This window comes from Hordeum vulgare, chromosome 7H, assembly GCF_904849725.1.
Source record: "Hordeum vulgare subsp. vulgare chromosome 7H, MorexV3_pseudomolecules_assembly, whole genome shotgun sequence".
Lineage (NCBI taxonomy): Eukaryota > Viridiplantae > Streptophyta > Magnoliopsida > Poales > Poaceae > Hordeum > Hordeum vulgare.
In genome coordinates, this window is record NC_058524.1 from 58,821,170 (window position 1) to 58,847,470 (window position 26,301).

The window sequence follows — 26,301 nt, forward strand, 5'->3', positions numbered from 1 at the left end:
AGATTCAATGGGAGTCACTCAAAGCACTTTAAGATCTTCGTGATTCTTATCACGCGAACACGCCTTTTTAAGCCATTCATGTCTAGCATGAATTGGGCGGTTCCTTCTTTGCTCTCATTCATCGAAACACGCATATCTTTCAAAGTTTCATCCATATTGATCTTGGGAGGAGCACATCTAACTTTCAAAGCATCAATATCAATAGACATTCTATCAACGCTCCTAGCCAAATCATCAATTTTGAGTAGTTTTTCCTCTATGGACGCATTGAAAATCTTTTGCGAGTTGATAAACTATTTGACATTACTCTCTAGATCAGAGGGTAATTTATTGTAATTTCCATGAGTATTGTTGTAAGATTTGCCAAAGTTATTAGAGGGGTTACTAGGAAAAGGCCTAGGAACATAGTTTCCTCTAAAAGCATTGTTGTTGCCAAAATTATTCCTACCAACAAAATTAACGTCCAAGCTTGCATTGCCACTCTCAATCAAGGAAGACAAGGGCGTAACATTAGGATCTAAAGGAGGACTTCTACTAGCAACCAAATTCATTAACTCATCCATCTTAGCTCTTAACGAGTTAATTTCTTCTATAGTGTGTACCTTCTTACTAGTAGGTGACCTTTCAGTGTGCCACTGAGAGTGGTTTGTCATCATATTGTCTAGGAGTTTTGTGGCTTCTCCTAATGTGATTTCTATGAACGTTCCACCTGAGGCGGAGTCCAAGATATTTCTAGAAGCGAAATTCAAACCAGCGTAGAAGATTTGTATAATCATCCAAAGACTCAAGCCATGAGCGGGACAATTTCTAATCATCAATTTCATCCTCTCCCAAGATTGTGCAACATGTTCATGATCAAGTTGCTTAAAATTCATGATATCATTACGGAGAGATATAATCTTAGTTGGCGGAAAATACTTGGATATATAAGCATCTTTGCCCTTATTCCAAGAATCAATACTATTTTTGGGCAAAGATGAAAACCAAGTTTTTGCGTGATCTCGCAACAAGAATGGAAAAGGCTTCAATTTAATCACATCATTATCCACATATTTCTTCTTTTGCATATCTCAAAGATCAATGAAGGTATTAAAATGGGATGCGGCATCTTCACTAGGCAGGTCGGAGAATTGCTCTTTCATAACAAGATTCAGCAAAGCAGCATTGATTTCGTATGACTCCGCACTAGTGGTGGGAGCAATCGGAGTACTAATAAAATCATTATTATTAGTATTCGAGAAGTCACAAAGTTTGGTGTTTTCAGTCATGGTGACTTCAGCAAGCAAACAAGCACACAAGCGAACAGAAAGCAAGCGAGAGAAAAGGGCGAACGAAAAAGGCAAATATTTTTGTAAATTTTTGTTTTTCAGAAGTGGGGGAGAGGAAAACGAAAGGAAAAAAAGTAAATGCAAGAGATGAGTTTGCGACACTTACTTGGATGAGCTTCACCTAGAATAATCCCCGGTGCCAGAAATTGACACGTTGATGGGAGACTGTTCTTGACTTGATCCTCCCTGGCAATGGCGCCAGAAATCCTTCTGCTGCCTCTTGAGCTTGCGTTGGTTTTTCCCTTGAAGAGGAAAGGGTTATGCAGCACAGGAATAGTAAGTATTTCCCTCAGTTTTGAGAACCAAGGTATCAATCCAGTAGAAGGATCAAGCCAAGTGTCCAGAGTACATGCGCAAACACAAACAAGCTTGCAGCCAACGCTATAAAGGGGTTGTCAATCCCTTCAAGATTGATTGCAAAGTGAGATCTGAAGGCGGAAAGTGCAACGAAGTAAAAGTGTAAGGCTGAAAATATGATGTGAAGTAGACCCGGGGGCCATAGTGTTCACTAGAGGCTTCTCTCAAAATAGCAAATATTATGGTGGGTGAACAAATTACTGTCGAGCAATTGATAGAACCGCGCAAAGTCATAATGATATCTAAGGCAATGATCATACATATAGGCATCACGTCCGAGACAAGTAGACCGATACTTTCTGCATCTACTACTATTACTCCACACATCGACCGCTATCCAGCATGCATCTAGTGTATAGAGTTCATGATGAACAGAGTAACACCTTAAGCAAGATGACATGATGTAGAGGGATAAACTCAAACCAATGATGTAAACCCCATCTTTTTACCCTTGATGGCAACAACACGATGCATGCCTCGCTACCCCTTCTGTCACTGGGTGAGGTCACCGCACGGTATGAACCCAAAACCAAGCACTTCTCCCATTGCAAGAATCATAGATCAAGTTGGCCAAACAAAACCCACAACTCAAAGAGAATTACAAGGATATGAAATCATGCATATAAGAGATCAGAAGGAACTCAAATAAGATGCTTCACTTATATCTTTTGAGCTTGGCAGTTGCTCTAGTACTTCACTTATATATTTTTGAGCACGGTGGCATGTAGATTTTATAGAAATAATTTTCTCTCATTATTCACTTATATTTGTTTGAGATCTGAATAAATAGTGACAGTAATTTGCATGGGTCATAAGACTAGTCCAAAAATAATAGGCATTCAATGGATGATAATCAAAACCATTAGAAGCACACATAGAGAAATTGTGAGTTAATGACATTGATATGGTAATATGAAAAAGGTGTAAGTCCATAATTGTTGATTCATATAAGTGTCGGGATTAATGGGTTGTTAACTTTTTGTTCATCTAAATATTAAAGAGGCATGGTGATGATGGGTGAGCATTCTTATTCCTCGTTAAAATCCTAGTGTTGTCTCGAGTCGGGGCGTGCGGCGGTTAACTCCTACCAACCCCCTCCCTCGGGGCATGCGTGTAGTGATTTGATGTGTGGTAAAACTAATAAAACTTCGCAATAAGTATGTGAGTTATTTATGACTAATGTGACACCTTGGACATACGCATCTTTACCTTCTCATATTTGCTAGCCTCTTCGGTATCGTGCATAGCCCATTCTCACCTCGAGGATTGGTGCAACTTTCGTCGGTGCATCCACACCCCGCGGCATGATATGCTCTGTTGCACATAAGCCTCATTATATCTTCCTCAAAACAGCCACCATACCTACCTATGATGGCATTTCCATAGCCATTCCAAGATATATTGCCATGCAAATTCCATCGTCACTTCACATGACTTGTTCATTAATGTAATATTGCTTTGCATGATCATATAGAGCTAACATACACTGGTAGATAACAGGTCTTTCATTTGACCCTTTAGTCCTGATTTGGTTTTGAACCGGGACAATATGACCATTAGTCCCGGTTCCAACGGCTAGGAGTCATCGGTGGGCACGGGCATCATTACTCCCGGTTCGATTTGGACCTATAGTCTCGGTTTGTGTCACAAACCGGGACTAAAGGAGTGGCGGCAGTGTTCTGCAAGGCTAGGGCCCCCACTAGAACCGTTAGTCCGGGTTGGTATCACAAACCGGGGCTATATGTGGACCTTTAGTCCCAGTTCATTATACAAAACGGGACTAAAGAGTTTCCTATATAAACCCCTTCGTCCAGCCCAAGCTCATTGCTCTGTTTTCTCCACTCTCTCCTTTGTTCTTCCCCTTGCTCGAGCTCACCCTCCAATTTTTTACCAAGATTTGTGAAAATTTGAGGCACCCCATCTCTTCAAGTGTTCACAAAGGTTAGCTACTTTGTCCTTTCATCTCTCATTGCTAGATCAGCTCGTGCAATGCTCTATAAGTATAGTGATTTGTGGGTTTTAGTTTGGGAGTAATTATGTGGGATTTTATTTGATTTATATGCAATTTGGGCTCAAATTAACTTATTAGTTTGCATATGTGTAGGTGTGGTTTACTTAGTGCCTTCACGTCTCCGTCCTAACCAGCGTGGATCGCCCGCACCATCCCGTCGTCGGCTCCACCTTTGTTATCCTCTTGTTCTTATCCTTTTTATTCCAAAAAAGCTTATTTTTGTATGATTTATATTGTTTTCTTACCAGTATGATTTTGTTATACATAGTGTCATGGTCTTGATATCCGTCCCCGTCGGCCCTCTTCCGGTTTATGATTCAGATGTGGTATATTCTCTTTTATAACTATTTGTTGCATGTCTCATTTATATGACAATTATGCCCATCAAGTTGACATAGATATTTTTATCTAGGAGGTGTGTGAAGAAGAAATTGCATCCAACCCTCTTGTCGAGAAGTTAAATTTAGTTTAAAAAGAAAATGAGTATTTGAAATAAAAATTGAAAAGAATTGAAGAAGAGAAGATGAAATTGGAGATCAAGACGGATGCAATGCACTTGAAGATTAGAAGGATTAGAAATTATGCCCTTAATAAAGAGGCTTGGTTTCACTATGCTGTTGGATCAATTGTTACCTTAGTTGCGATCTTGATCGCATTTGTTGTTGCATTTAAATGCTTTAGCTAGAAACTCATGTATGTTGTTTTATGAGAATAAGTGTGTATGAACCTTATGTGTGAACTTGTATTAATTTGGTCTTTTCGATCTTGTGTAATGAAGATGAATCGTCAATGGATGTACGAAGACCGACGCTCTCCCCAGTTCATTAATGGCTTGCAGAGTTTTCTACGTACGGTTGAGGCAAACAAGCGGGGTGGTTTTATGTGTTGTCCATGTGCTGTCTGTAAGAATGATAGAACTTACTCTAAGTCAAAAGTCATTCACGTCCACCTGTTTACGTCCGGTTTCATGTCCGACTATAACTGTTGGACGAAGCACGGAGAAAGAGGGGTTCTAATAGAAGAGAATGAAGAAGAAGAGGATGATGATGGCTATCCTTCGTCCCCTGAATACGATGGTACTACAATGGGGGAAGAAGCTGAAGTAGAGACAACAGATGAGCCCGCTGATGATCTTGGTCGGGCCATTGCTTATGCAAAGAGAAACTACGCAAGTGAAGAGGAGAAGCTGAAGCTGCAGCGCATGTTAGAGGATCACAAGAAATTGTTGAACCCAAATTGCGAAGATGACAAGAAGAAGCTGGGTACCACACTAGAATTGCTGCAATGGAAGGTAGAGAATTGTGTATCTGACGAGGGTTTTGAAAAGTTGCTGAAATTGTTAAAAGGACAACGAGTTGCCCGACGGTACGTACGAAGCAAATAAGACTATCTGCCTGCTAGGATTAGAGGTGCAGAAGATACATGCATGCCCTAATGACTGCATCTTGTACCACGGTGAGGAGTATGAGAATTTAAATGCATGCCCGGTATGTGGTGCCGAGCGCTATAAGATCGGACGCGATGACCCTGGTGACGATGTTGAGGTCCAGCGCCCCAAGAAGAGGATTCCTGCCAAGGTGATGTGGTATGCTCCCATAATACCACAGTTGAAACGTTTGTTCCAAACAAAGAGCATGGCAAGTTGATGTGATGGCACAAAGACGAGCGTAAGAAAGACGGGAAGTTGAGAGTACCCGCAGATTGGTCGCAGTGGAGGAAAATCTAGAGAGAGTGGTCGGACTTTGCACAAGACCCAAGGAACTGTTGGTTTGGTTTAAGTGTAGATGGCATTAATCATTTAGGGAGCAGAGCAGCAACCATAGCACCTGGCTCGTGACTCTATGTATCTATAACCTTCCTCCTTGGCTGTTCATGAAGCGGAAGTTCATTATGATGCACTGCTCATCCAAGGCCCCAAGCAACCCGGCAACGACTTTGATGTGTACCTGAGGCCATTAGTTGAAGAACTTTTACAGTTGTGGGCTATCAAAGGTGTACGTGTGTGGGATGAGCACAAGCAGGAGGAATTTGACCTACGATCATTGTTGTTTGTAACCATCAATGATTGGCTTGCTCTTAGTAACTTTATTGGGAAGTCCTAGAGGTCAGCTCTACAATAGATGTGATGCATGTGACAAAGAATCTTTGCGTGAACCTGCTAGGCTTCTTGGGCGTGTATAGGAATAAAAAAGATACACCGGAGGCATGGGAGGACGAGCAACTTATGCACGAAAAAGACGGCATGCATCCAAAGCAATATGAAGGTCCGGCAATCTACGCTCTTACCAAAGAAGAGAAGGAAATCTTATTTGAATGCCTGCTCGGTATGAAGGTCTCGTTTGGCTACTCGTCGAATATAAAGGGAATAATAAATATGGCAGATGAAAAATTCCAGAACCTAAAGTCTCATGACTGCCACGTGATTATGATGCAATTGCTTTCGTTTGCATTGAGGGGGCTTCTACTAGAAAACGTTCGATCAGCTATTGTGAAGCTATGTGCATTCCTCAATGCAATCTCTCACAAGGTAATCAATCCAAAAATTCTACCAAGGTTACAGAATGATTTGGTGCAATGTCTTGTCAGTTTCGAGTTGGTGTTCCCACCATCCTTCTTCAATATCATGACGCATGTCCTAGTTCACCTAGTCGAAGAGATTGTCATTCTCGGCTATATCTACACAATATCTTCCCCTTCGAGAGGTTCTAAAGAAATATGTTCACAACCGTGCTAGGCCAGAAGGAAGCATCTCCAAGGGCCATGAAACAGAGGAGGTCATTGAGTTTTGTGTTGACTTTATTCCTGATATTAAGTCGATTGGTGTTCCCGAATCACGACATGAGGGCGGACTGGGTGGAAAAGGCACGCTAGGAAAGGATTCAGTAATATGTACGGACGGGCATTCTTGGGCGCAAGCACACTACACAGTTCTACAAAATTCCACCTTGGTGGCTCCGTATATCGAGGAACATATGGATATTGTACGCTCTAAGAACCTGGAGCAGTCTGATCCCTCGATCAAACGTACACACATGGCGTCACTCGGCGGTTGGTTGCAAACACGTCTCATGCATGACCCTGAAGTTGGAGATGAGTTGTACTTGTTGGGCAAGTCACCATCTTCGACTATATCGACTTTCAAAGGGTACGAGATAAATGGGAATACATTCTACACGATTGCCCAAAATAAAAAGAGCACCAACCAAAACAGCGGTGTTTGCTTTGATGCAACAAACACCGACAATAGGCCAAAGGACACATATGATGGTTACATAGAGGAGAAAGGGAACTTGATGATGGAAACAATTTAAAGGTCCCTTTGTTTCGGTGCAAATGCGTCAATCTGAAGGGAGGCGGGGTAAAGGAAGACCCGCGGTACGGAATGACAACAGTGGATCTCAACAATCTTGGGTACACAGATGAACCATTTGTCCTAGCCAATGATGTGGCGCAGGTTTTCTATGTGAAGGACATGTCTAATAAGCCGAGAAAAAGGAAAAGTAAGGAAGAGAATACATCATACGATGAGCCAAAGCGCCACATAGTTCTTTTAGGGAAAAGAAACACCGTGGGAGTGGAGGACAAGACAGACATGTCACAAGATTATGAAAATTTACATGAAATTCCTCCCTTCACAGTGAATACTGACCCAAGCATCCTGTTAAATGATGAATATTGTCCATGGTTACGGCGCAAAGGAACACACGCGAAGAAAAAGTTTTAGACCCCAACATCCCAATCTCAGATGTGACCGACTTTCACTGTCATCACTTTCTTCTTAGTGAGTTTCCAGCTATATATATGTGTGTGTTATGGCATTTGAAATGCGAATAAACATTATGTATCTCTTTCACATAAAAAGTTGGAAGGGTTACGGCAAAAATAGGATGCACTTCGTGTACAAACTGGACTATCTCTTTCGAAGTATGAGGGTTCTCGACGAATACTCATCTCTTACAAGGCCATTTCAATTTTTTTAACTTATTTCAACTCCAGACTTTTTGTGCCCTCAATATGCATCATTCAAATCCACCTCATAAATTTTCGACCCTTTCTCACCTCATTTGCTATTTTCCATGCATTAAATGATTTTTTTAGCTAAATGACCCTGAAATTGAAAAGCGCTACAAATCAATTCTGAAAATGCTGAAACTTGGCATGGTATCATTATTTCACCCACATGGCATGTGCTAAAAAGTTGAAAGGGTTACGGCAAAAATAGGATGCACTTCGTGTACAAACCGGACTATCTCTTTCGAAGTATTAGGGTTGTGGACGAATACTCATATCTTACAAAGCCATTTCATCTTTTAATCTTATTTCAACTCCAGACTTTTTCTGTCTCAATATGCATCATTCAAAGCCACCTCATAGATTTTCAATCCTTTCTCACCTCATTTGCTATTTTTCATGCATTAAATGATTTTTTTAGCTAAATGACCCTGAAATTTAAAAGCACTACAAATCAAATCGGAAAAGGCTGAAACTTAACATGGTATCATCATTTAACCCACATGGCATGTGCCAAGAAGTTGGAACGGTTGCGGCAAAAACAGGATGCACTTCGTGTACAAACTGGACTACATCTTTCAAATTATCAAGGTTCTGGACGAATACTCATCTCTTACAAAGCCATTTCATTTTTTAATCTTATTTCAACTCCAGACTTTTTGTGGCCTCAATATGCATCATTCAAAGCCCCCTCTTTAATTTTCAACCCTTTCTCACCTCATTTGCTATTTTCCATGCATTAAATGATTTATTTTTTGAGCTAAATGATCCTGAAATTGAAATGCGCTACAAATCAACTTGGAAAAGGCCGAAATTTGGCATGGTATCATCATTTCACCCACATGGCATGTGCTAAAAAGTTGGAAGGGTTACGGTAAAAACAGGATGCACTTTGTGTACAAACTAGACTATCTCTTTCGAAGTATCACGGTTCTGGACGAATACTCATCTCTTACAAAGCCATTTCATTTTTTTAATCTTATTTCAACTCTGGACTTTTTGTTCCCTCAATATGTATCATTCAAAGCCACCTAATAAATGTTCAAACCTTTCTCAACTCATTTGCTATTTTCCATGCATTAAATGATTTTTTGGAGCTAAATGACCCTAAAATTGAAAAGCGCTACAAATCAACTCGGAAAAGGCTGAAACTTGGCATGGTATCATCATTTCACCCACATGGCATGTGCTAAAAAATTGGAAGGGTTACGGCAAAAACAGGATGCACTTCGTGTACAAACTGGACTATCATTTCACCCACATGAATTTTTTTTCAAAAAGAAGATGCAAAAAAGGCCCACCTACTTGCGACCACAACCTGCATACGACTAGAAACCCTAGAAATGGGCCAGGATGCAGGCCCAACAGGGCGACTAATAGGCATGTAATGCATGCAGTTGAGAGGAGCTCGAGTGTGTGGCGGCAGCAACGCTTATATACCACTCCGAGCCCCTCTTAACTAGCGAGGTGGGACTAAACTTGTGGATGCGCCAGGAACAGGGATTTAGTCCCGGTTGGAACCACCAACCGGGACTAAAGCCATTTGCTTCCCGCCCTCTAGGCTACCGAAAATGACCTTTAGTCCTGGTTGGTGGCTGAAACCGGAACTATAGAGGAACCTTTAGTCCCGGTTGAAGCCACCAACCGGGACTAAAGGTGGGGCTATATAAGCGGTAGTTTGGAAATTTCTATCTCTCCCCTATCTCCATTCGATCCCGACGCCGACGCCATCCCTGCCCCCGATGCCGCCAGGCTGCCGGAGTCGCTGCCGCCCCCGAAGCCGTCCTCCCATCGGGCTACGCTTCGATGCCCCCTCCTCTCCCCATGCCACGCTCAGGCACCCCCATCCTCTCCCCTCGCCGGCGTCGTGCACCCATGCGCTCAGGTGCCCCCATGAGAAGCTTGTTACTTTATGTTTGCCAACATTACTTCCATCTCTATTGCAAAAATTAGTTCTGCAAAAATCCCCGACGAGCAGTGCAAAAATTAGTTAGCATTGCTCTATTGCACATTGGGGATTATATAACATAGCAACTATTATATATAAGCAATATTTTCTTTTTTGTAAAGTTTTTGCTGAACCTAATTAAATAGTTGATACTGGTATCTAGGAGTAAAAGTTTAGAAAAGTTTATTAAATAGTAGGAATTGAAATAGTTGTAGAATTGGTTCTCGGTGTAGACGTACGATGCCTGGCCGGCATCCTCATCGTCGACTCAGTGGCGACCACCTGCTTGAGAGGCGCCAGCATGTGCGAGGCTGGGCTCCGCCTGGCCGGCACTGGGAGGAGCTACCTTTCGGGGCGCGAAGCTTGGTGAGGAACCGGGCTCCTGTCGTCGACCCGAAGCTTCTTTGGTGGTGGTCACATGGGCCACTTTAGGTGCCGAGGTGGTCGACCCCCGAGGAGGAGGTACATCACCGTGTGAGGGAGGAGGAAGAGCACGTCCGTCGCTACACAGAGGCATTGGACGCCAGGTTCTCCAATACATGGCAGGTTCTTCATGGATCTCACCCGAGTTATGATCCGGTGATGGTTCCTGCTCTTTGGGTGTCCACCTCCCGCGACTCAGTACAACAACAGCTCTTTGTAGGTTGATTAGTTAGATATTATTCGAGAGATGTATTAGTGATGTATTCAAGATTATATATTCCATAATATTAACTGAATTATTCGATGATGCATTAATTAAGTAGATTATTCGATGTATTAGTGATATTATATATACATGATTATCTTGCTAGCTAAAGTGAATACTAAATTGTTTTATCTTTTTCTGGGTTAGTTAAGCTATGGACGGTAGAGGCAGAGACCATGATCAAGAGCATGTCTTGTACGACATGATACGCTCTAGAAACAAAGAGAATGAAGTAGAAGATGATTTCTCACAATACCTTAACCCATCCGGTGAGGGAATTGAGGAAGAATAACCAAGAGTTGAAGGGAAACCAGACGATGATGCTGAAGAAATTTTTCTCGACTTATCAAAGTCTGGCGAGGTATATATTTGGCATGTGGTGATCATTAGATGTGTATTATTTGATCTATATATATATATATATATATATATATATATATATTACTGAATCTCCTCTTTTATCCCTCTGGATCGAGCAAATCTTCTATGAGCAGGGCAGTATGAGGCCCGGCCAAAAAGTTTCCCGAGGGCACAAGGTACAACATTGACGCGATAACATTAGGTGGAGAACCAAATGATCCCAAAAAGAATGCATCCAAATTTGTACTTCAATGAGGAGTTATTGTCAGGGACCAAATCCCTATCTTCATTGAAGAATGGCTTAGGCCAAAGCAAGATCGAGAAGTTAGTTTTGTGAAGGAAAGAGCAAAAAATCTGCTTCGGGGTACGCTCATGACACATTTCACCCTACCAAAGCATTTCTCAGATAAACAACGTGAGAGAGTCAAGAAGTTTGCTCTTAAGAAGATGGCCACCCAATTCTGCAACTGGAAGAAAAGGTTATGGGCCGACTTCGGCAAACAAGGCAAGACTCCAGAATTCACTGGACAATACGAGAAGATAAAAGATCACTAGGACTTATTCGTGCAGTTCAAGCAATCAGAAACAGCTAAGGAGTGGGCGAGGATAAACAAGGAAAATGCTCAGAAAAAAGAGCATAACAATTCTCTAGGTCGAGGTGGCTACAAGAGTGGCATTCCTAAGTGGGATGAATTCGAGCAGAAGATGATTAATGCAGAGGTCACTCCGCAGACATCCACTTGGCCTGAAAGGTGCAGGAATTGGTTTTATGGGCATGGGGGAAAGTTGGACCCAAAGACAGGGTTGCTTGTGCAGCAGGCAAGTCTTAAAAAAGCCTCTCAAGCTATACTTGTTGCAATAGAAGATGCTCCAATGGGGGTGTTCCAACCCGAGAGAGAGAGAACGACGAGCTTACATGCGCCCTCAAGAATCTTGAACACCCGGGATGAACATGAGGCAAAGGCGTCATTCCGTGGATTGAGGGGTTTAAGGACTAGGTGATTATAGAAGCCATGCGAGAAAGAAGAATCAGGAGTCAGCCAAGAAGAAGCAGGATGCTCACCGGCTTGCGGATTTGGAACGCAAATTCTTGCGGCAGCAGGAGCAGATCGACACACTTAGCCAACAAAGGATGCCTCAGCTGCTAGAGTAACCAGCAGATCCAGCATTGGATAGTACCGTCCCATCGATACCGAAAAGCAGCGTGGGTTTCACGGGGGTCCTTGCCGACGATGCACTGTTGGCTAGCTACCCCGTGGATGAAATCAGAGAAACACAAAGTTGTGAGCTTCACATGAAACTCAAGAACATATCCGTAAGGCAGCGGTCGGCTATGCTTGAACAAATCCCCCTGGTGCAACCTTCCATAGCACTCCGATTCCACCTGGCTAAACTCGTGTCGGGGTAGATGAAGTGATGTCGGGATATGAGTCACTACAGCTCGACGTTCCTGGAGGTGAAGGGCAGCAGACACTTCAAGAAGTCATGTGTGGCCTCTGCTTATGGAGAAAGGACTGCATCGTCTTTCCAAGGCCACCGACTCCTCCTCCAAGTCTATCGCGCTAGCCGACTCCACCCCACCAGCCGACTCCACCCTGCCAACCCGCCACCGGAAAGCCATTTCATTTTCTGTCAAAGAACCAGAGTCCAAAGCGGAATAAGCCTAGCAAGAAACGCACCCCTCCTCCCCCGCCAAAGTTGGCTTACGAGAAGACCAGAGAGGAATAGACGAGACAGTGGCTGCTGATTTGCAGGCCCATAAAGACAAGAGAAAGCCTGTACCAAAGGATATAACACCTCTACAAGACGTCAAGCGTGTTCTGGCCAATCTTGTGGACCCGCCGCCTCCGAAGATAGTTAAATCAGACTATGACCGCTCTATTGCCAAGTCATATCAAAAAGGGCAAACGAAGGCGGTGCTCCTTACTAGAAGAAGCAGGAAAACCATTCCCCAGCTGGTAGAACAGCCAGTGCAATCGATCCCGCCGCTCAAGGTGGGTACCGATGAGTTCGTAGTCGATTCTGATGTCGCTCAAAAGATGGCTATGAAGGCCGGTGTCACTGTTGCACAACTCCTAGGCAACGAGGGCATTCCCGCCACGGTGGAAGGGAATAACCAACTAGTATGGACATTTCAACCCAAGAAACCTCTCGTCGGGCCTGAGCTTGTCAAGCAGCTACCAACGAAAATGTATAAATTGCATACTTGGTACATGAAGGAAGGAGAACTCGGGAGTCAGTCCTTAATGGTGAAAGTCAAGCCACAACATTTCTTCAATTGCAAAGATTTGTGGATTGAGAATCCAGAATTTTGGCGGTTATACAATCAAGACGCACTCGGCAAATCTCTCGTCAGTTGCTATTGTTTGTAAGTGATTTATTTCTGTAATTCAAGTCCCTAGCTCATCGGCTCGTTCATTTGCCTCTAATTATCCTCACAATATTCTTTTATGTGTGTGGTGTTATCCAGAAGATGCTTGAAATGAAAAGAGATGGACTATATGGCATTGGCTTCATTGACCCAAATATCATTTTTGAAAAGGCGGTATTACAATACCCAGAAGAGACAGAGGATAACTTGTTTCGGTTTTTGGAGATACTAAGTCACAATGAAAAAATATTATTTCCTTACAACTTCAAGTGAATGTTACTGCTATCTTGTACTGTAAATTCTATTTTGATTACCCAATTGATGTTAAGTTTACGTATAGTTCTTGATGAGTTGCATGCATGCCCATTTATACAACGTAGATTCCACTTTATCCTGCTCGTCATTACGATTGACCAGGGAAATGTTCACGTACTCGACTCACTAAGAAAATACGAAGGCGAGTACATGTCCCTGAAGTTGATGCTGGACCGGTAATTTCAATCATTATCGCACTATGTCGGCCTCTTTAGTTCATTAACTGATACTCCCTCCGTTCCTTTATATAAGGTGTATTATTTTCGGCATGGTGACCAAGGCACATAATTATAGACATGTCAAGACTAAATTACCCTTAGCAAATTTGTTGGTTTGTGGAAAGTGAATCAATTAGTCCAGAAACGTATGTGATACATGCAACCGGTAAAGAGATAGTTTCCTTCTATTGCGATAAGGAGAGATACACCAATCGGAAAAGAGATACTTTCCTTTTTTAGGAGGGCTAACAAGGGAATTATCAGGAATTAGAAGAAATGCACATTACATTCTGAAATTTTATGAAAAGAATACACCTTATATAAAGGAATGGAGGGAGTATCAATTAATCAATGACTCCTTTTATTATTTTTCTTTGTCGGGCAGGGTTTGGAGCCGGTTCATCAAGAATGTTCGCGGTGAATGGAAACCAGAGCTGCGATGGATACCGTCCAGGGTAATTAAGTAGTACTAGCTACGTCGAGGCATCTCTTTAGTTCTAGTTTAAATACCATTATAGTGCTTGATTATTATCTGACTGAATTTTATTCTCGTAAAATTTTGCTTACGACAGCAATCGGGGAATAATCTATGCGCATACTTTGTTTGCGAGAACATTCGCTCCTTTACTATCGAACTGTCCACTAAACCAGGAACTCTTGCGGTACGTAAACAGTATTCATAGTTTTTATATTTACGGTCTAATATATATATATATATATATATATATATATATATATATATATATATATATATATATATATATATATGTATACATATGCACATATAAATTATTCATATTGGTCTCCTTCTTTAAAAGATCACGGAGAAGCACGAAGAACTCCTCCGAACGGAATGCATACGAGCACTTCAAGAGGAATTTGCCGGATTTTTGCTGGATCAGGTCATAGATCCCAAGGAAGAATACCACTTCACCGGTTAATGCATGCATGTAATTGATCCGCAAGTTTTAAGAAAAATTATATATACCAGATTGTATATATATATATATATATATATATGTATATATATATATGCATGTGTGTATGCGTATATATATATATGGTCGAACGAGATATTCTATGATATACAACCTACGAGAAATTCTATGATATATGTACCAAATTCTATGATATGTTTGAAATGAAAAAGAATTAAATGGAAAACAGAAAAAAAAAAAGCAAAAAATAAACAATAAACCCCAAAATCCCAAAACCCCAAATCACAGAATCCTTTAGTCCCGGTTGGTGTTACCAACCGGGACTAAAGGTCCCTGCCCCTGGCACACTCTGACAGCCACGTGGAAGGGATTTAGTCCCGGTTGTGGTAAAGCGGGACTAAAGAGGGGGGCCTTTAGTCCCAAGTTAATAGTCACGGTTGGTGAACCGGGACTGTAGTCCCATTTTCTACTAGTGATAGTATTTGTGGCAAAGCCACCTTCCATCATGTTTTTGATACATGTCACGCTAGATCATTGCACATCCTGGTACACTGCCATAGGCATTCTCAAAGAGTCATATCTTCCTATCACTTCTCCATATTGAGTTGTAAGTAAATAAAAGTGTGATGATCATCCAAGTGAGGAAAGGATGATGGAGACTATGATTCCCCACAAGTCGGGATGAGAATCCGTATGAAAAATAAATAAAATGGGGGAGGCCAAATGAGCCCACCAGATATATAAAAAATTATGGTGGGGGCAGAAATAAAAGAAGAGAAAAGCTCACTATAAAAAATGAGAGAAAAAAAGAGAAGGGACAATGCTACTATCCGTTACCAGACTTGTGCCTCAAAGTGGCACCATGATCTTCATAGTGATAGTCTCCTATGATGTCACCTCCATATGCTAGTGGGAATTATCTTATCATAATAAACTGGGCTTGTATATTCCAATGGCGGGCTTCCTCAAATGCCCTAGGTATTCATGAGCAAGCAAGTTCGATGCACACTCCACTTAGGTTCAGTTGATCTTTCATACACTTGTAGCTCTAGTGCATCATTTGCATGGCAATCCCTACTCTTCGCATTGACATATATCGATGGGTATCTCCATAGCTCGTTGGTATGCCTAGTTGATGTGATATTATGTTCTCCACTTTTTACCCCTTTGATATCTACCATCATACTCTATTTCACCTATATGTTATGTCCAATCGTTCACGCTCATGTATTGCGTGAAGAATAAAAAGTTGATGCATATTAAAAAGCTTTGATCCAATTGCCTGACTTGAAAATCGTGGTGCTTAACATTTGTATTTATGTGGTGAAGACAGAGTCATGCCTTGCTAATACAATAAAGATGAATAGTGGGTAAACATTCTTTTAGGATCGTATACTTTGAAAATCAATAATTGTGTTGCTTATACTTAATAAATATTATTATGTTGTTGTTTGTTAATTCATCATTTCTCAATTATCATACATACAAGAGATTACATTATGGATAGCATGTCACATCAAAAAATATGTTTTTATCATTTACCTACTCGTAGATGAGTAAGAATTAAGCTTGAGGATGTTGATACGTCTCCAACGTATCTATAATTTTTTATTGTTCCATGTTGATATATTATCATTCTAGGATACTTTTAGGGCATTTATATACCAATTTATAATATTTTTGAGCACTAACCTATTGACCCAGTGTCCAGTGCTAATTCATGTTTTCTGCGTTTTTTTTGCTTTGCAGGTTTACCATACAAACGAAGTCCAAATGCCACGAAACTTTAATATGAATTTGTATGGACTATATGAAGACCCGCAAGCATCGGAAGTGGACGAGAGGCCGCACGAGGGAGGCACAAGCCAACAGGGCACGACCCAGGGCTTGGTCGCGCCCTGACGGCTTGTGGCCCCCCTAGATGCCTCCCAATGTCCCTCTCTAGCATATAAATTCACAAATATTCCGAAAACCCTAAGAGCGCTCCCGAAACACTTTTTCCACCGCCGCAAGTCTCTGTTCCAACGAGAGGCCATCTAAACCTCCGTTCTGGCAATCTGTCGGAGGGGAGATCAATCACGGAGGGCCTCTACATCAACCTTGTTGCCCTCACCATGATGTGTGAGTAGTTAACCACACACCTACGGGTCCATAGCAGTACCTAGATGGCAATCTCTCTCTCTTATGATCTTCAATACCATGTTCATCGCATCTTTGCTTTAATATATCCGATGTAATCACTATGTATGGTGTGTTTGTTGGGATCCAATGAGTTGTGGGTTTATGTTCAGATTATTCATGAAAAGTTTTGAGTCACCTATGATATTATGATTCTTAATTGCATGATCATCATAGCTTCGTAATGCTCTCCAATCTATTGAGATAGTTTGGGCAACTAGATTAATATCTCTTTAGTGGGAGTGGTGCGTTGTAGTAGGTTTAACCTGGCGAATTTCTATATCCCAGTGATAGAAGGGGGAAGATGCGTCTTTGTGTTGCTGCTACTAACGATAAAACGATGGGTTTATTCATATTAATTGAGTTTACTTTGTCTACATCATGTCATTGTTCTTCAAACATTACTTTGTTTTTACTTAATACATAGAGAGGCAAGCATAGCAGCGCTCTTGAGGTGGAGTAATAGTAATAGGTGCAGGCAGAAGTCGGCCTATTTGCTTATGGACGTGATGCCTATATACACATGATCATTGTCGTGAAAATTGCATAATTATTCGTTGTTCTATCAATTGCCCAACGGTAATTTGTTTACTCACCATATGCCTTTGTCATAAGAGATGCCACTAGGGAACACTATGGCCCCCGGGTCTATTTACTTATATATTTACAAACGCTACTATTACCTTGCTGCCATTATTTGTGTCTTATTTTTTTTGCAATTTACAATTATCAACAATTATCTACACACCTCATTGCTTGCAAATAACGAGATCAAGGGGATTGACAACCCTCTTGCCCGCGTTGGGTGCAAGTTGTTTGTTTCTTTGTGTGCAATCGCAGAAGACGGTTGAGGATTGGTATTCCTATTGGTTCGATAAACCTTGGTTTCATAACTGAGGGAAATACTTACGCGCATTGTGTTGCGATAACCCGTTCCACTTCACGGAAAACCAATGCAGATCACAGTCATCATTACTCCACAATGACTTACCTTAGGACCATAACATGGTGAAGCGTCATGTAGTCGACGTTCACATGACACCATTAAAGGAAGTAGCAACATACATATTATCAAAATATCGAACGAATACCAACTTTATATGATTACTTATAACCAGACTTATCCCATGTCCTCGGGAACAATAGTAACTACTCGCACCTCATCAACATGTTCAACATCAGAGATATAATAATAATGATTAAGGATCTGAACATAATGTTTTCCACCAAGTAATCCAACTAGCATCAACTATAAGACGTGATTAACACAACTAGCAACCCACAGGTACCAATCTAAGGTTTTTGAGACAAAGATTGAATACACGAGATAAGATAGGGTTGGTGATGAGATGGTGTTGGTGAAAATGTTGATGAAGATTGGTCCTCCCATGAAGGAGGAAGCGTTGGTAATGATGATGGCTTCGATTTCCCCCTCCCGGAGAGGAAATCCTCCGACATAATCGCTCTACCGGAGAACAAAAGGGCTGCTGCCCAGGATTCCGCCTCGAGAAGGTGTTGCTTCCTCCCGAAAGTTATCTCTAGATTTTTTTTCTAGGGTAAAACACGCCATATATGAAAAGAGGGGCGTCGGAGGGCCAGCAAGGGCCCCACAAGCCATCAGGGTGAGGCCTCGGGTGGCGCCTTGTTGGCTTGTGCCCAGCTGGTTGCCCCTCTCCAATGTATTTTTGGCCCAATAATTCTTATATATACAAGAAAAATTCTCCGTGAAGTTTCAGGTCATTTGAAGCAACTTGATTTTTCCGCCTTTTTCTATGTTTCTCGACCCAGAATTCCAGTTTTCAGATATTTTCCTTGTCGTAATGTACCTTGCATATTCAGATAGAAGAGGCATAAGAATTACATAATAACAAGGAATAATGGACAATAATAAGACAAATATCAATAAAGATTTGTGATGCAAAATGGACGTATTAGTCATGCTTTTGGTCTAACGTTCGAGGGACTGTTCGTGGGCGATCCTCTGGATCATTCATCTACGTATTGAGGGACTCCAAGTACGATCTACAGCGACTCTTCTTCCGCTGCAACAAGGAGTCAGTAATGATCTCATCCCAACCATTATTGTATCTTCATAGTGCTCCTCGTTAATCATAGGGTGAATTTTTTTTGTTTTCCACTATGTTTTCCAACAAACACATCTACAAAACACAACACGTTTTGTCACAATACGTTACTATATCGCAGTAAAAAATAAAGATAGATTTTTTTATGTTGAGGATTTTTGTCAAACAAATGGTAGGCCGAGGCGGCCGCGAGAATGTCTAGGAATGTAGTCGCGGTGCTTCTACTGACGCGGGAAGTTGTGGATCTTGAGAAGAGTTGTCGTCGCAATGCTGGCCAAGAACCTAGAGTTTGGAAGAGCTATAGATCAATGGTGCCCATCACGGTCACTTGGGGGAAGGTCCAGCAAATATTCGATCTCCAAGGAAAAGCTCGGGTGCTCTAGTAGCCATATGTGGCGGCTTAGGGATGAGAAGTTGTCGGAACCAACGCAAATTGACAAGTGGTGAATGGAGTTGGCAGCGGTGACAGGGGCGATGACGGACGTCTGAAGCAGCGGGAATGGGCAAAGACGGGCTATGGACTCTCCATGGTGGCGATCCAACATGAATCGGTGGCAGGAGAGGTGGGTTGGGAGACGGGGAAACTTTCACGCGGAAGTTGGCTTTCGTGTGGCCGACGACGACGCTGATATCTCCGGCACGGGGGTGATAAAGATCTCCTACGATGAGGAGTATAATTTATTATCTATCTAGTATGTAGTGATGTTTTAACTAGTTCAATGTCGTTGTAGTGGTAATGTTCTAGGTAAGGGCATATCCAATGCCTACCCTCAAACCACTCGCACACATCCAATCAGCACGGCCCGGACCGCAGGGGCCATTCAACGAGGGGATATATCAATCCATTCGGCGGTCCCGGCATGCTTTTCCCCCACAAACCAATGACAAAGCGAGGGGGCTTTGTGGGCGTCCGGGCCCCTAGCACGTCTGTTTTTGACCAGCCTGGCCCACAAAAAACTCTTCCCACGTCAGTGTGTGCTTTCCACTCGAAATGGTGATCACAAGTCCAAAGCGTCAATGGCCAAATTCATGCCCGACCAGAGTGAACGCAACCTCTCACTGGTGTCAAAGTTGAAGAGGCGCGCCGACGGAGAGAGTGTCACCCGTGCCGCTTCCAGGTGCACGCGTCTGCCCCTCCTTCATACGTCACCACGACCACTCATCCTTCCCTCTACCGCCCACATTAATGACACGCGATTGCCGAGAAACATGCTTCGAAGCCACCCGTTCGCCCGCATGTCGCCCACCTTTGCCATTCGCCTTGCTATATAAGCACCAACCGCGGCCATAGCTAGCACTCATCCTCCTCCGGTCTCTTTCTCCTCTCCACACCATTCCCACCATGGCCTCAACACGCTCTGAAGCACTTTGTGATGGGCTTACACCGGAGCAGAAGAAGGAGATGGTTGCCATTGTTGCCATCTGGCATGCAGGCGGAGGCAGATGACGTCCCAATGAAGGGACCAATGACCAGTCGACGACAAGCTGATGCCACCCTCCTCGCTGACGCCGCCCTCGCCGGTCCATTGCACTATGACCATTGACGAGGTTCGACCCATTTCATGGACATAGTGCGAGAGGAGCAGTTCTGGGAGGCCCACACTGATCCGACCTACAACATCCAGCTCCTAGAGGAGCACCGGTAGGCGGAGCAGCAGCTCGATGACGGCAGGGCGATCAAGCCGGACGCGGACGTCATGAAGCAGATGACCCTGCTCGAGTCCTATCGCTCCTCCCATGACATCCGCCTCGACTGCTCGCGGTACCGCCAGCGCCAGGCAGAACTGGAATCCACTTTTCCCCTCTGCATGAAGCCAAGCTTGACGGGCTGATAATAGCCGTCCGATTAGCCGCTCAAGCTGCGGTGGCGAAGGCTGTGGGGAGTGAGTTGGAGAAGTCGAAGGCAAGTGTCAGAGCTTCAATTCCCGGGGCTCATGGCAATCCGGTTGGGAATGGGCGGTTGGGAATGGGCGTCAGCGACCATTTAGATTAGGAATTATACCTCCAGAGTCAAACAAGTTCCGCTTTTACCTGAAGTATGTCCAAAATGTAATGAATTTCGTCATGTTTATACGAAATTCATCGTGTTTGCATGAATCTATTACAATTTATTTGAAAAGCCGTGTTTGCATGAATTTCATCCTGTTAGTTTAAATTATTGTTGAGATGTACACGGGGAGCATTGGATGGCAGCCTCCGGCATCAGTATTCGCGGACTGGTCCCCCTATCCGCGAACGGATGCCAGAGGGAATTTGCGGGTCGCCGTTGGAGATGCCCTAATATATTGTTATAGCATGGTAGATTTGATGTTAATGTAGTACTTTGCTTGGTTATGAAATGAAGTACATAGTTTAACTGTGTTTCGAATGAATTTGTTCACAAGAATATGTGTTTGAAATTCTTGGGGGATTAAGTTTTAGGGGATATGCTAGACGAAGGAAATTTTAATCCCCTAAAACATTTAACCTTTTGGAATAAAAGATGACTTTTTAGGATAGGGGTCTGCTAGAATTGCTTACATTTTTCTTACATATATATTTTTATAACAACAGAGAATAGGATAGGGGTCTGCTAGAATTGCTTATATTTTTGTTACATAATTTTTTTATAACAACAGAGAAGAAAAAACATTTGTCATGGTTACGATGGCAAATGTTTTGTCTTTTCTCTCCGGTATTCAGCGCACCGTTTACGTCCAAAGCAAGACAAACTACAAGCTACGCCCTCTGTTACAGAATATACGACATTCCGTTTTGAAATTTGATCTTCAATCTCTTGCACGTACAACACTTCATTTGTGCTTACCAAGTCACAATCACAAGAAAATGCTCTTCTGACTACAAAATGCCTATTATTTTGTTTTATTTTGAGGGAACAATGTGTCTACTATTGAATTAACTACTGATCAATACACAAATTGGGACATTGACAGGCACATTTGGCAAATAGTGGGTATGTAGAGAAACGTGTGACCAAAGTTGGAAATGTGGTGTCCCTTCTTGGATGAGAAAGGCTAGGACGCTGGATCTCTATTCTTTTGCAAGTGCGCCCATGGCATAGAGAAAGGCCAGACTTTGACTTTGTCTGAGAAAAGATAGCGGGCGCATCATCATTCAGCAGAAATAAATCAGGCGCTTCAGAGAAATGAAGTCCGGGAAACAAATAATATAATGAAACAAACTGGTCACAAGTTTCTCGAATGCTTTCCAAGCGATGATAATGAATTCAGACGCTCCGTTTGCCAGAAAGGTTGCATTTGCATAATGGGGAGATGGAAGTGCCAACACAGCAGATGAAGGAGACAAATGAGGCATATGGTAAGCATCTGTCTTCTTGGGCATGCAAATTTCTATCATATCTGTCTCCAGTACAGCAGAGGCCAACCAACTGTATATGGCATAGCACTACTTCAAACATTTTTCCGATATTTATTATTTTTGCATTTATTGATCACCAAACAACTTCTGCTGCCAATATTATACAGAGGGCACGACGATTTCTGCCAGACTTCATGGTATAATAAACAAAACAAAATAGATTAATCATGGTAACGATTTCTGCAGACTTCATGGTATAATAAACAAAACAAAATAGATCAATCATGGTACACTATTTTGATCACGACGTGCAACTACCTGCAGACAAAGTTTCAGATTGTTCTTACCTGTGCAGTACTAATGATGCCTACAAATGACAGCTACAGATGCGTTGATGACTGGTGTTTTCAGCTTGCTTGCCGAATATAAAGTTTGAACCATCACACAGCTTGCACAACCAAACTAGAAACACAGGGACAAGGTTGTGTCAATTACACCGGAAAACATTGTCTGCGTTTGTCAGTCTCAACAGATAGTCTGAAACAACAAATCTCCGCTTATTTCCGTGATACAGCTTAAGCAGCATAAGTGAAGCCAAGTGAGTCTGCCAAACCAGATTGTTACCAACTCAAAGTGCATCAACATCATTTGCCCATCTCCCAGACAACGCCGCCATCCTCTGCATGCAGCAATCGACAAAAAGTAAGAGGGTGTGGAAAAACACAATCGATGAGGATGAAAAAGATATGCAACAATTTCCATGGTACAGTACGAGATCACAAATTTCCAGGTCGGGTAGTTTTCTTATGATAAGTGGTTCATCCAGAGGGTTCGGCCATGAAATGCAGGATCATACCTTTGATCTTTTTGTTTATCCAAACCTCAAGCAACATCCCTGTACCAACTCCAGCAGCACAAACAGCACCGTAGATTGCCAATGCAGACGGCAAAGATCGTCGAGGCAGAAAGTAACACTCAGGGACTTGTCTGATTTTCTTCGGAAGACGCTTCTTGACAACCGGCTGGCTTGACTCGGTAATAACGGGACCACTCACTGTCTTCCAGTCCGCATTCTTCAGCATATCTTTAGTGTCTTCAGTACCCATCCTGAAACTGCCTATACGTAAATGTTAATCAGAATCGGTCTCCATGCAGCATATGAAAGATGCTCAAATAATAGCAATTATAATTCAAATACCTTGCTGCTACATTTAGATTTGTGAAGAATATACACAATAGGGCAAAAGCTCTGTCAGCTTACACAAGTACAGTGGCAGGTTAGAGTTGGATTAGCCATTGCCAGTTGCACTGGACATACAGATACAACAAAATCATCACAGTGTACTAAAGAATGAACTAACATTACTTTAGGTCTTGGATGAATTGTTAGTATGCCCCAATTAAAGTCCCATACTCCCTTGGAAAGAAAATATCTCGGTTATTTTTCACAGAATCGTTTCAAGCTAAAATCGATTGCTCCCATCCATTTCTATGACCCAGATAAGTGAATTGTCCCATATATGCGACAGAAAAAATGGTTTCTGATCCCTTAGAAATAGGATTGGTAACTTTACAGCAAACAGAGCTTCACCATTACTGCATAATGCAAAATTTGAATAGTAGCAGCTTCACAAGTTATGAAAAAGCACGAATGTTCTCACATGGATACAACAACAAGAACATCAAAACACAGTCCAAGTTATGGATAAGGCAAACTGGTAGCAGGGTAAAAGGATTGCAAAGTTTGAGCGGTAAGAAAATCCAGAAAGCAACATAGAACATAGTACTCCACAGGACACAGCAGCCACACCATCTTATTAACTTATCCAATGAGTTACAGGATTAGATTCATCCATGTAGCATCCTACCAAGGATTAATGAACCATTAGTCTACTCAGATACCTTGTGTTTTACTGAATATATGCTATAAATAATTAAATATGCACAGCTGCACTCCAATCAGATTCTTTCCAGAAGGGAAAAAATGTGAACAAGTTCTCGTCCTTACAAATCTTATGCACATTATACAAAACATACTGTTAGATTTAGGAAAATAAAATATAGGGCAAGTATCAAGAGTCATGATGCTGGACACTCACATGTTTAGAGTTCATACCAACAACAAGAATTCCCTGCTCATTTATTTTTAAGCCTGTGGTCAGATGGCAACAGAATGGAGAAACTAAAAGCAAAGAGTCTACTCTCTAAACTCTACAAGCAAGATTTTCATCAAATGGTCCTTGTGGCGGATGACGCCCAACATAGATAATAACAGACATAGTTCAGTAATTTAATCTTGGTAGTTTTATCAAGTAATCATCATCACAAAGATTAATTTTCACCTACTTAACTTTAATCTCTGCACAGGTGAAAATGGAAATACAAGAACAGCACTACAGGGCTGCTATTCTACGAGAACAGCACTACAGGACTGCTATTCTAGCGGCTACAAAGCTTCAGTTTCAGAAAAAACTGAAGACAATTCCTTCTTCCTGAATGCATGAACAGAAGGACTGTTATTTGTTCTCAATAAAAAAAAGTACCAGAAGCAGCAAGCAGCTAGTGGCCTCAACAAACTGAATCTGAAGGCAGTGATGTGGCTGATGATATGCTTGATCCAGAAAATAATGATGGGCAGTTGGGCATGCCTGACAACTTCCCCCTAATGTTAGTGACTGCATAGCATAGGACTTCCACACAGCACACTCTGAGGTTAATTTCATTTCTCCTTGAGTTCGCCGAACAAAAAATTATCCCTCTGCCATGGCCGAAATCGCCTAAACCTAAAAAAAAAAACATGTCGTCGTGCGAGAAGGAAGAGGAAGCAGGCTAGCCTCGCGGGCGACGCCGCAGGAGGAGGCGTCGCCGGAGACGAAGACCCGCACAGGAGGAGGAGGCGGCGGACGGGTCGCCTGAGAAAGCGCCTCCGCTGGCTCGCTCGCGTGAGAGGCGGCGGACGCGGCGCCGACGAGACGTTTCATTTTGTTTTTCCGAGCGGGCGAGTGGATTTAGCGGGTTGGGGGCGGGGATGGAGGGAAAGAAGCTTACCTGCGCTGCGTGCGCCGTTTGCCGGCGGAGGCCGGTTGTCGTCGCCGGCCGGAGAGGTCCCGTGGTGCGGCGCTGCAAACCGGGGCGACTCTGTTCGAGGGAGAACGTAGTGACGGGTTGGTTATTGGGCTAGAGGAAGAATTGAAGAGGTGTTGAATATGGAGTGTGTTTCCTCGGTCACGTACAGAGTGCGTTTCTAATAATACGGAGACGAACGAATTTGTGCCCGGTAGAGGCCTGAGATAGGGGGATCCGTTATCCCATATTTGTTCTTAATATGCTCTGAAGGTCTATCAAGCTTATTAGCTCACTTCTTAAAAAAAAGCTTATTAGCTCACGAGGAGGAATCTCGAGGATTGGAGTGTGTTAAGGTGTGTAGGAGTGCACCCGCTGTATCACATCTTTTATTTGCAGATGACTCGTTGGTGTTGATGAAAGCCAATGCCCAGAATGCAAGCAATCTTAAGAAGGTGTTGGATCTTTATTGTACCAGCTCAGGGCAAGTTGTAAGTACTGCAAAATCTAGTATATTGTTCAGCCCGAATACCGGGGTCTGTGTGAGAGAGAATATCTGCAGAGAACTTGACATTGTTACTGAGGCATTGTCAGACACTTATTTGGGTCTACCCACAATGGTAGGTCACTAGTGGAAAACGGGCCTTTGGCCGGGACCATTTAGTCCCGGCCTGCCTCTGGGCCGGGACTAAAGGCCCGGCCACGTCGTCCCAATTCTCAATGCCTCCCTCGAGGCTTTAGTCCCGGCCTGTAAGGAGCCTTTAGTCCCGGTTCGTGTCCCAAACCGGGACTAAAGGGCTACGCGGCGGGCAGTGGTGGTGGCAACCGTTCGTATCCCCCTTTAGTCCCGGTTGGTGGCTCAACCCGGGACTAAAGGACTAACACGTGGCCTGCCGTAGTGGTGGCAACCGTTGGTATACCTCTTTAGTCCCGGTTGGTGGCTCAACCCGGGACTAAAGGACTAACACGTGGCCTGCCGTAGTGGTGGCAACCGTTGGTATACCTCTTTAGTCCCGGTTGGTGGCTCAACCCGGGACTAAAAGACCCAAACGGTTTGCATCCCGCGTCGTTTCGGGCGATGAAAAGCACGAACCGAAGCGCACAGTCGCCATT

General features: G+C 42.8%; 1 protein-coding gene across 2 annotated transcripts; it reads right to left on the reverse strand.

Moving 5' to 3' along the window:
• Positions 1-22,551: 22,551 nt before the first annotated feature.
• On the reverse strand, positions 22,552-25,294 carry LOC123410699. 2 transcript variants are annotated; one of them, XM_045103635.1, is made up of 3 exons: positions 25,174-25,294; positions 22,982-23,242; positions 22,552-22,804 (listed from the first exon to the last, which is right to left on the reverse strand). In XM_045103635.1, the coding sequence occupies exons 2-3, from the start codon at positions 23,229-23,231 to the stop codon at positions 22,770-22,772; spliced, it is 285 nt and encodes a 94-aa protein (XP_044959570.1). In that variant the 5' UTR covers positions 23,232-23,242; positions 25,174-25,294; the 3' UTR covers positions 22,552-22,769. The 2 variants fall into 2 exon arrangements, with proteins under 2 accessions (XP_044959570.1, XP_044959572.1); XM_045103637.1 differs by having other exon boundaries at positions 22,982-23,238; positions 25,174-25,274.
• Between the last annotated feature and the right edge of the window lie 1,007 nt (positions 25,295-26,301).

What these genes read in the sequence shown, in the direction of transcription:
- LOC123410699 (XM_045103635.1), bottom strand. Translation starts at nt 23,231, where the DNA reads ATGGGTACTGAAGACACTAAAGATATGCTGAAGAATGCGGACTGGAAG. An exon ending in GATAAACAAAAAGATCAAAG is followed by an intron (nt 22,805 to 22,981) that starts GTATGATCCTGC and finishes TGCTGCATGCAG; the next exon opens with AGGATGGCGGCGTTGTCTGG.